An 11,263-nucleotide genomic window follows, 5' to 3' on the forward strand; every position below is an offset into this window, starting at 1 on the left:
CAATTTTTAGCGTACAGCGACAGATCCATTGATGGATGATTTTATTCCACAGCGTTCCTAGGTATGAAGTGTAATTAACTATCATTAATTAAAGGAACACTGTTTCTCTTTAAAGATGTAAATTAGACAGACTCCAGGCTGCCCCTTCTTTGCCATCATGAGGCCTGAAGGCTGAGGCTGGCGGGGGCTGTAATAAGCCAGGCCTGAGCGCTCTCCACACTGGCTCTGAGACTCCCCTCCTCCTCCTTTTCAGTTTGGTTTCCTATCTGTCCATTTCACAGGGAAGCAGAACTTTTTGGTAAAGACTGGGATGAATAACTGAATGGAAAGCCTCTTCCGATTTTTCTCAGTTACCTGTAACTGGTGCTCTCCCTCCTCATCGATGGGTTGGCCTTCTCTTTGGCTTTGTGCTCTTCTTCCCGTAGGCAGCCCCCAGATACCTGCTACTCCCCAGGAGCTTGGGAGCGGGGGCTCTGCATGAAGCCTGCCTCTGGGGCTGGGGCAGGATCGGGGCCTCTCCCCAGGATGGGCAGACTGCCTGTGCTTTTGATTTGCTCATACCAGTGCTTCTCTTCACTGGGGTGGAAAATTGAGAGGTAACCATATAACTGAGGAATATTTCCCTGTTACCCTTTGCTTAGACACAACTTGGCTAAGCTTTCATGAGAAGAAAAATTCCCCCGTCAGGCACGGGCACTTTTAAGGTTCCCCATTCCCTTTGGAATTTAGGCTTCTCATGCCATTATTCTGGGTTCCCTCCTCAGTCCCCCAGATTCCTTCGACATGAGGCAGGAACAAAGCCAGAGAGTAAACACTGTTTCCCATGGTGACAGGGACAGGCAGTGAGGGCAGACAGCTGCTGGCTGCCAGTACCCGACACTCACCATGGTTTATCCCTTGATCCTTTTGCAGAAAAGACTGTGTGCTGTCTGCTGCTGGAGGTAAGTAGATTGTCTTTGGGCGTTTTGAATGGCTTTGAGGTGCTGCTGGCAGAGTTATGGCCGCTGAGACAGGCTTTCGTTTTCACCTGCGCTAGTGATGTCCTGGGGTTGGAGGCTGGAGACGCTGGAGAGGAAGAAGGTCTACACATTGAACCGTGTCTTCTCTCTACAGGGGGAGAAAGGACAGAACTCAGCACAGCATCTCCCATGCTGGTCTCCTGTGCTCGCACACACTCCTGTGGAGCTTTCCTGGTGGGATCCGCAGCCCCTAAGCTTAGTTCTGACGACAGCTCACCCTGACGTTGGCTCCTACCCCACCCACTATATCAAGGAGTACATTCTGGAATTCTGTATTAAATGGCATGTGCTAAGTGGACCCCGAGGTTCTCTTGGGAGCCATTACCATCCTCCTGTCAAACACTTCCATAGGAGTAGCAGTGTGATGGCTGTATTACCCGACACAGGGGGACAATCAATAGCCTATGCGATCCCCAGACAGCCTTCTTAGAGGTCACAGGTCGCCCAGGGCAGTAGGTAGGGAAAGACTTTCAGAAAAAACGGGAGATTCTCCAACCTGACCTTCTGTAGGACATGAAAGTCACAGAGCCCTGCAGGACTGAATGAAAGGTCTTTGAGAGCCAGAAAGCGGCCCAGCATCTGTCCCTTCCTGGGACGCATGGACAGTCTGTTGACATACCCTAGTGGTGGCCTCTTTAGGGTCAACTGAAGTTCAAGGACACAAATCGCTGGAGAATGTTAACACTTGAGGCAGAATCTACAGATGTGGACTGCTGCCTGAGATTCTGTAGGAAATAGGAGAGTTCTGGGCAGAGATGCCCCAGTTATTCATGCTCTGCCAGCCCTGCCAACCCAACTCAGTAGGCAGGATGAAGACACTGACCTGGACAGCAGGTGTAGGAAATCAAGTTCTAGTGTGCACCCACTATGGTGGTCCTTAGCTGTTTTAGGGTTACAGATTTGAGAAAGTTAAGGACCTCAGAAAAATGCACACTTACACATAAGAATCCCAAACTCTAAAATGACAATGGTCCTGAAACTCTAAGTCCTCTCTGACTCTCTTGTGCCTCATATAAAATTAGTGCTCCATGAATATGTGGGGGTTTTGTTTGTTTGTTTTGGATACTGGGGATTGAACCCAGGGGTGCTTTACCACTACCTATACCCCCATCCCTTTTCATTTTTTTATTTTGAGATGAGTCTTGCTAAGTTGCTCAGGGCCTCACTGAGTTGCTGAGGCTGGCCTCTAATTTGGGATCCTTCTGCCTCAGCCTCCAGTCATTGAGATTAGAGGAGTGTGTACACCAGTATGCCTGGCTCAATGAGTATGTGTTGATTGAAGAAATGAAATTATAATGGATGTTCTGATGGGAAGAACCAGAGATAACAAATCTGTAAATCTGGATTGAATGTGATAAGGAGAAAGGTGAGAAGCAAAGATTGAGGATCACATTCTCCCTCCAGCCCAGAGCTCCTCAGGCTTTTCACCTTGGCAAGATATTTCTAGTTGTGCTTCCAGACACCTAACCTGGGGGACAAAACCTAACCACTGTGGTCTGTAGGGGAGGGGAGTTGGAGTTTCTCTGTGCTCTTTCTTACCAATTGTCTGCCAGGCTTTCTCAAAGCACAGATTGATTCTAATCTTCTGATGAAATTGTAATTGGCAGTTGTGGAGGTAGCTTTTCGAAGATCATCTAATGGTTTGATATTTGTGCCTGGTCAGTGTTCACACAATGTCTACATAGAATAACTGTATGGGGTAAATTTTTCTCTACTGATATTAATAGACTTTGCATGCATGTTTAATTCCCAGAAGTCATCCCAATGAAGGTCCTAAGGCCTCTATTTTGATGCTGTAGAGATCAAGGCCCCAGCTCCAGTCACCCATAGAGTAGCCTTATGGCCTTGAGTTCACCATGCAAGCTTTCTTGGTTTCTTTCTTGGTTTCCATAGCTCAATTATAAACAAAGTGGGTCCCTCAGTGGCTTCTAAGGTCTCTTTCCATTCTATTACCATAAATATAAGACATGCTTATACCTGCTCCTTCTCTGCTCATCCTCATAACTCCTGGATGTTGTAGCAACAGCACAGGTATGGAGATATTTTACTTGGGCAGTATCTTTCTTGGGAGAATTCATCCTTTGTAAAATTAGTAGCCTTTACAACCCCTTGTAAGACAGGCAGGAAGCAGCCCCCTGCATCTCCACCCTCCTCACAGTTTATTGTCCAAAGGAGACCCAGAGAGGCCAGATGATTGCCAAGGTCAGGGCCAATGGCTACTTGAGGAATGGGACCTTGGGCATAGGCCCAGCTGCCTCTCAGGAAGTCAGGAAATGTTGGTGTACTATGAACAATATTTGAAGCCAGGAAATTAGGAAATGAGGAACTTAAAATCACTAAAGGTTAGAACTGGGTCTTAAAAGTCCACTAGTCTAATCTCCTTCCCCATAGAGGAGACTGTTATTAGTTGCCAGCCCCCAGGGCAAAGCTGGCTGGTGGCAATGCTGGGATTAGAATCAGGTCTCCTTACTTTTAAATACTTAAGTACTTTTTGCCCTTCAGAAATTTCATGTTAAGCTTTTTATTTTTATTTTTTATTAATGGTAGAGGTTTCGATTCCAAAATAAAACTTTGATTTTTACCTTACTGCTGAAGATGATTCTATAGTCTTCATTCACTGACTTGCTAGCACTTGCTCAAAGTGTGGGGGGGTAGGGGTATACAAAAATATTACTCAGTAGCCTGAATAACAAAGATAAACTTTAGTTTGCGAAACTAAGGGTTAAAAAGTATACAAGTAAAGCTGGGTACAGTGGCACACACCTGTATCCCAGCACTTGGGAGGCTGAGGTTGGAAGATCATTTGAGCTTAGGAGTTTGAGACCTTCTTGGAGAACACAGTGAGACCCTGTTTGGAAAAAAAAATGCACGTATGCACAAACATAAACAAACTAAACTACAGAAAGAGTCCCATTAAGGACAAAATGAGTGGTCTAAAACCACTTTCCCAGAGAATTCTGGTTTGTGGTCCTGGTTGACATCTTCCACTGCTAAACTCATAGAAAAAAATTAAATCAATGATGAACCTTCATTTTTGGTTTCATATTTTAATCTCATAAAACATTAAATTTCCAAAGGAAAGAACAAGTTGCATATGAGAGAATAATCACTGAAGCCTGAAGACAGTCCTTTGCCCTTAATGTAAGTTTTTTGATTGCATAATGTGCCATTTCATATTGCAGTACATAGTATTGTATTTCCTACTTGTGAAACTGCTCCTTGTTTAGAATGAATTAAATCTATCTATTTTAAGAAATCCCACAAAGAGGTCGGTATTTCTGTCCCCAGAATGGCGGGAACAAGTTTGCCTCCTACTGATGCAGGTGAGAAAAGCTACATAAGGATTGAAAATGGTGGAACCCACAAGGTCAGAATGTTGGGACTTCATCCAGGTGATGAGCTGCAACTCAGCTTTTTAAAAAATCCAGTACTTTGAACTCAGGGCCTCCTGCATGCTACACAAGAACTCTACCACTTCACTACATCCCCAGCCAGTTTTAAAAAATCTTATTTTGAGACAAGGTCTTGCCAAATGTCTGAGGCTGGTCTCAAACTTGCAATCCTCCCATCTCGGCCTCCTGAGTTGTTGGGATTATAAGTGTGCACCACCATGCCCAGTGCAGCTCAGCTTTTGAAAATGGGTAGAACTGAATGGAGTGCGGTGGCACATGCCTGTAATCCCAGTAGCTCAGGAGACTGAGGCAGGAGCATCATGAGTTCAAAGCCAGCCTCAGCAAAAGCAAGGAGCTAAGCAACTCTGTGAAGACCTGCCTGTAAATGACTTAAGCACAGTTTTGTTTTTGGTAGAGAGGTGGATGGGCAACCAATGGGAGAAAGTGGGGTCTTTATTTCTTGTAAAAGGATATTGCTATGCAGGTGGAATTTCTCTGGGTAAAGATTTGCAGGTTTATATTACAATCATTCTGATACAGGTCCTCACCATGTTGGGCTTAATCATTTCTTTCTGTTTTGGTCAAGAGAATGCCTTAGGGAGAACCCTATGATTTTTCTAATTCCTCTTGCTCTGCCCAGGAAGCATTTATAGGACATTATTTTCCTCACTTACTGTAAAAACTATTGTATAGACTTAAGTAATTTTAGAGAAAGAAAGCACTTCCCTCTAAAATTTCTCAATCTTTGTTAATGTCCATGGTTGTACTAACAAAACTGTAATCAATTGATATTTTGGACTATTCTTTGTCAACTAAAATTATTCTATTTACACATCTAATTCCCACATGCTTGCCATTTTAAATAGGTAATAGTCATTAACATGCTGTAGATTATTGAGCTACTCTCTTACTGTCTGGCACTTAAACACTAATTTATTTATAATGTGATTTAGGATTATTTCCTTGAGGTAAGGTATAGCTCCCAATGTGAGAGCTGGAAATAGCTCATAGCTCTTGCTACACATTTCATTCCAGACCATGAAATAGAAAAACCAAACCAAGAAATTGTGTTATACTGAATATAAGCACCACTCACCTACTGAAGAGAAAACAAAATCACTTTTGGAACACCTGTGCAGTCTTAAGTGTCCAATATATCAATTAACAACCTTGGTGAATGATCTTGGACCGGCAAGCTCTAGTCCCACCCCTTCTTTCCGTTCGCTAATAGTAATAATAATTTACTGAAAGTGTTTTCCATGTGCTAGGCACTCTATCCCACACTTGATTCACTTGCTAGCACTTAAGCCTTACAACTCCTTAAAAGAGGTTCTTTGACTATGTCTACTCTACAGACCAAACTAAGGCTCAGAGATACAATGAGTTGCCCAGAGATACAATGAGTTGCACAGAGCTGGAAAACATCAGATCTGGGGATGTCTTCAGAGCCTGTGTCTTAGCTCTGAGCTCTGCTACTTTGAAATTTTGGAAGATGGTGCTGTAGACAGGGAGGGCCTGGAAGGGCCACCAGGGAACCCCTCCCTCCCCACTGCCTGAGGGCATTCCAGCAGGGCACCACTCTAGCAGGGAGAGGGAAGGAATACCTTTCAGATATTTAAGCAGTTTTTTAGGTGCCAGTCTGTAGCCTCATGCCACTATCTGAGACCTGAATCCCAGAGCTGGGGGTCCCAGGACCAAAGAAATGAAAAACCAAATCCTTTTTTTTTTTTTTTGACATTTTCACCACAGGAAGCCCAGGCTTCCCCAGATACTCCTGAAAGATCCAGGGGACCACTCAAGGGCCCAGTCCTGGAAACCAACTGAGCAGGGGGGGCTTGCAGACATGACCCTCAGCTTTCTAAAAATCTGTTAGGTGTGGGAGCCCTGCTGTGTTCACAGTTCTCTCCTCTTCCTCTCTGAAGATAAAATCCATCAGAATCCTGGGCACTTCCACTTCCCCCAGGGCTTCCCCCAGGTGCCCTGCTCAGATATTTTCATACCCTCAGCATCAATCTCCTGTATTCAGTCCGCAGCAGAAATGCTTCATGAATAGTTGAGGGGGCCACAGGCACCTATGTGGCTCCCTGTACCATTTTTAGAAAGAATTTGTTGGGAATTTTCCAATATGGTTTTTAAGAGACCCATCCCCTCCTAATAGACTTTGGGCACCACCATCACCTTCGCCTGCCGTGGCTGTGAAAGCAAACCTGAGGTAAGGCCAGCAGCTGGCTTACTCAGTTGACAGTGCCAAGTCTCCTTGCACCCCCACCCAGGGCAAGTGCTTGGCGAGTCATGAGCCAAGTTCCACTTCATCAGTGGATGCTCTCTGCTTTAGTAACCGCAGTCAGGATGCTTCCCCTAAAGGACAACCTTGAATCCCAAGGGCCCTTCTTCCAAAAGGAAACTGGAATTGGAGGGGAGAGAGGGAGCCATGTTAGCTGTACCTTACAACTGCCTTGCAAGGCAGGCAAGGCAGACGTTCCCTCAGTTGGCAGCTGTGGAAACAGGCAGACTGCTTTTGAGAGACTTGCCAACGTCTCAAGGCTGCACAGTGGAGAGTTGGGGCTCGACGAATCTGGGCCAATGGTCCCACTTGCTACAATCCTAGTTAGGCACTAAATATAGCCCCATGGTAGCTGCAGGGGGATATGGAATGGGCTTGCTTCAGCAGATGGGGAGAAGACGACACAGGAAAACCAAGGAACGGAGGCAGGCAGTGAGTGGCAGGCAGAACCAGGCACTTCCTGTGCCAGGGATTCCTGTGAGGGATTTCTGCTCCCTCTTCCTTAAAAGATCTCAGGACCTGAATAGCCGGGGAGGTGTTCCTCAAAGAACGGGTACCTGGTTGGGTGCTGTGGCCCATGCCTGTAATCCCGACAGCTCAGGAGGCTGACACAGGAGGATCACATGTTTGAGGCCAGCCTGGACAACTTAGTGAGACTTTGTCTCAAAATAAAAAATAAAAAGGGCTGGGGATGTAGTTCAGTGGTAGAGGGCCTCTGGGTTCAAGGCATAGTCTCACAAAACTAACAACCAGAGGGTGTCACCAAGGGACTTATACTAGGTCTTCTTTACCCTGGGGCAACATGAGCTATTTAGGGTACTAAGTTATTTGACAAAAACCAGTGAGTGGAGAGTGGCCCACACTGCTCATGCCAGCTCGGTTCCCCAACCTCCCGTGTCCCAGGTTGGTTTCTTGGTCATCTGATCACCCCCATCCCCAGGTTCTTGAATGCCTGCCATGTGTCAGGCTCTGTGAAAATTCCTTTCCACCCACCAGCTCACATAATCTACCCAACAACTGCACAAGGTGATCTGATCCTGCCAGCCTCCTTGTTATAGACAGGGCAACTGAAGCTTAGCAAGATTATGAAACAAGACCAAGGTTAACAGCCATCAGCATCTGGGAGGAAAGCCCAGGATTCCCCGGCTCCAAGGTTAATGCCTTTTCCTTCATGCCACTGTGCCTAGAATGTTCCCTTCTCTCCACAATTTTCCATTTCAAAACTGCTCTTGGATATATCTGTGCAGTCTGATCAAACTATAAGATCCTCTTTATCTCTCCGCTCCTGGGGAGCATTTCTCCTCCTACTTGCTCTTCTATTTGTCATTGATACCAAGGTGCAAAATTTTGACACTAGTCCATGTTGGGTAGGATCTGGGGAGTCCCAGGGATTTTCCAGTGCCTGAAGTATTTCTCTCAGCCGCCAAGGGTGCCTTCAGCAGATGCCAAGCCTGGCTAGAAGGAAACCCCACAAGAAACAAGCATGTACACATTGCCTGGGTACTTTTAAGGGATTACATTTTTCTGGAGAGTACCCTGGTGATAATAACAGGAGCTAAAAGGCATTTGCAGCCTTTGATCTGGTAATCTGGTAATGTTAGTTTGAAAAGTAGACCTAAAGGAAATATCATAAAAGAAAAAAAATTCAAAGATATTTTCAGTGGCACTGTTTATAGTAATAAAAAATACTACAAATGACTTGAATGATCTATAATACGACAACTGAAAATGACAGGTATGAGGGTTATCTCAACCTAAGGAAATGTTAAGCCAAACAACACACCCAATCCACAAGAAAATGAAAAATACCACAAATACTATGTAACCACTAATTACTTATTTAAAAATTAACATGAGTATGAGAATGAGGCAAAAAAGGAAGTATGGGATGGATTACTTAATAGACTTTGCTTTTGTTAAAGCCATTTAGGTCCACACAAGGAAAAAAGATGAAAAACAGACAAACACCACCAACAGCAGAAGCCAAGGAGAGAAAACAGGTACCAATAGAAAGGTTGGAAGAAGAGAAAAACATGAAAGTCAAACCTCATTCACTCATTCTAAAAAAAAAGTATTTCCTTGGCACCTATCATGTGCCAGGTCCTGGGATATAAGCAGTGGGTTGTCACAGCTGTAATAAGATAGACATTGTCATTGCTAGACCTTGAAACCAAAGGGTTCCCTCGGGGTCAGGACGGTACCCTAGGTCCTAGGCTGGCCATCACATTCATCACCCGGAGTGACTGGAGCAGAGACTTGCCCCTCAGAAGACAGTTGCTGCTTAAAGGACCCAAGAGGGTACACAACCCTCTCTGGTCTGAGGTCTCCGCCTGCAGCCAGAGCTGTGATTCTCTCCTAACATTGTCTCAGCTGTTCTCCTGTGTTTGGGCCCATTGGGGTATGGGGGGTTGGCAAGGCTCTCCACCTGCAGATCAACCCTTCCCGTCGTCAGGGTAACCTCTCTCCACAATCCTTCAAACACGTATGATGCATGGGTCACATGAGTTTACATGGGAGTCACCACAAGCTTCATTGAAAATTGGAGACTTCCAGTTCTCTCATAAATTGTTGGAGTCCACCTTAAGATGGCACAGCTGACATGATCCCTACCTCAGGGCCACTGAAGGAACAGGTGCAGCTGGACACTGGGCAAAATGGAAGGCACAGGCCAGGGTGCCTTTGAGGAGACGACCATGACCTGGCATTCTCGGGGTCTAAAACACCTGCACAGCTAGCTGTCTCTTCCCCGCACTGTCTTGAGGCACTTTACCCAGTGGCCTTTACCCAGGTGCCTCGGGCTACACACAAAAGCTCCATCTCTGGCACAGGCAGGCCTTCTCCATGCCTTGTGGAGAAAACTTCCTGGAACAGGAGGGAGGGAAAGTGCCCAGGCCACATGGACATGTCACGGCCTACCCAGTACAGTAGGGACTCCTTCACTCTTGAGACAGGAGGGCCACTGCTCTCAAATCTGTATTTTTTTAAAAAAGGTCCTGAGGTGATGGTCATGTTCCGTCAGCTTTGGGAATCACTGGAAACATGGACGAAACCAGGACTCAGAAAGATCTGGGCTCAAATCCCAGCTCTGTCACTCATTAGCTCTGTGACTTCAGCAAGCAACTTAACCCCCTGAGCCCCAGGTATCTTTACTTACAAAAGGGGAACAACAATAGCCACTGGGCATAACCATAGCTCACCAACTGGGCAGGTCGCCTAGGGTGCATTGAGTCCCCCACTCTTAGCACACATCATATGCTGTAACTGCTGGTTTACTCCCCTAGATGTCCTACACCTGGACACACCTTGAGGGCAAAGCTCTGTCGACACTTCTAGCCCTGGCAGTGTAACTCTACTAAGTGCCCCCCCCCCCATATTCATTGTTAGCTAAATCAATGTTGGAAGGATTGAAGTACGGGGAAGGCGGCTACCACAGTGCCACCTCGGAGTAGGGAACACAAGTTCCCGAAATCATGAAAAGATGGATAAAGAAAAAAAAAAATCACAGGTAGTAGCTCTCCCAAGGAAGCAGACTGCAGCCTTCTCTTTGCCCCTGAGTTTAAAATTTTCCATTTACAAGAATCCCGTGAGGCACAGTGCTGAGGAACATAGGCTGAGGAGGAGAGGCCATCACCACCTTATTTCTGTCTGGACCAACTTTCAATTTGGTCAGCACAGGGTCCAGGTCACCTACAATAGAAGGTACAAAGTCCTGCTCATTGCTAAACTCACGGCGCTCACCCCACAGGCTGCTGTGGTCCTGCAGCAGCCACTAACGGAACCATTTCTGTTCTCCTTGGAGTGGCAGTTGGAAGTGGCAAACAGGAAGTTGTCTTGAAGTAGGGTGTGGTTGTGTCCTGTCAACATATGTGTGCAGAGACACACATGCCCCCCACGTCCCCCTTCTTTAGAAGCAAAAGTTCTGAATTGTTTTGGTGAAAACCAAACTTTTTACATGATTTAAGTTCAACTATCACTGCTATACAAACAAACAAACAAAAAAATAGATACAGGAGAAAGGGGCCTAAAACATAACAAAGATCTGTCTTTTTACTGTCAGTCACTCCCTGTGGCATTCAGTGAAGAGCTGTGATGTGCATGCATGTGTGTGTGTGTGTGTGTGTGTGACTTTTCCCCTTTATTTCTCCATGGGCACACAGGAAATAAAACTCTAGTTAGAAACCAGGCCAGATGCACTGCCAATCATCCTAGTGAGCCAGTCAGTACGCCAATAGGCCAGCCACCACGGTTTATTCAGGACCCACTGTGTGCACACACTGGACCCAAAATCATCCATGAATAGCAAAGAAGGAAAGACACAGGTCACTAGTTACAAGCCGCTTATATAATTTGAGTGGAAAGGACCTGAAACATTTCTTTAACACAAATTGCATATAAAATGGCAAAGAAAAGTGACCGCTGAGTATATAAAAGGCAAAAAGTATCATTTGAGCTGCACATAAATCCTGAGAGGTGGGGGAGACGAGTTGGTAGGGCTCACTGTAGCTGGCTTCCCTGTCCTGAAAGATGTGCTATAAAATTTTCAACTCCAGTCCTTTCCAGACCCGAGG

At 45.7% G+C, this 11,263-nt stretch overlaps 1 protein-coding gene across 15 annotated transcripts in view; it reads right to left on the bottom strand.

The window, feature by feature from the left end:
• Positions 1–11,263, bottom strand: part of Atxn7l1 (ataxin 7 like 1) — a 235,748-nt gene that overhangs the window by 54,295 nt on the left and 170,190 nt on the right. For 14 of the 15 annotated variants that reach the window (XM_046464117.2, XM_046464116.2, XM_046464113.2 and 11 more), the window contains one exon: positions 885–1,107. In XM_046464117.2, the coding sequence (XP_046320073.1) occupies positions 885–1,107 (223 nt within the window). Of the gene's footprint in view, positions 1–884; positions 1,108–3,782; positions 4,653–11,263 lie in introns of those variants that run through there. The other variant, XM_046464115.2, reaches the window with a different exon arrangement.

Source organism: Marmota monax, unplaced genomic scaffold (assembly GCF_021218885.2).
Source record: "Marmota monax isolate L192 unplaced genomic scaffold, Marmota_monax_Labrador192_F-V1.1 WCK01_AAM20220418_F8-fsc00065, whole genome shotgun sequence".
Lineage (NCBI taxonomy): Eukaryota > Metazoa > Chordata > Mammalia > Rodentia > Sciuridae > Marmota > Marmota monax.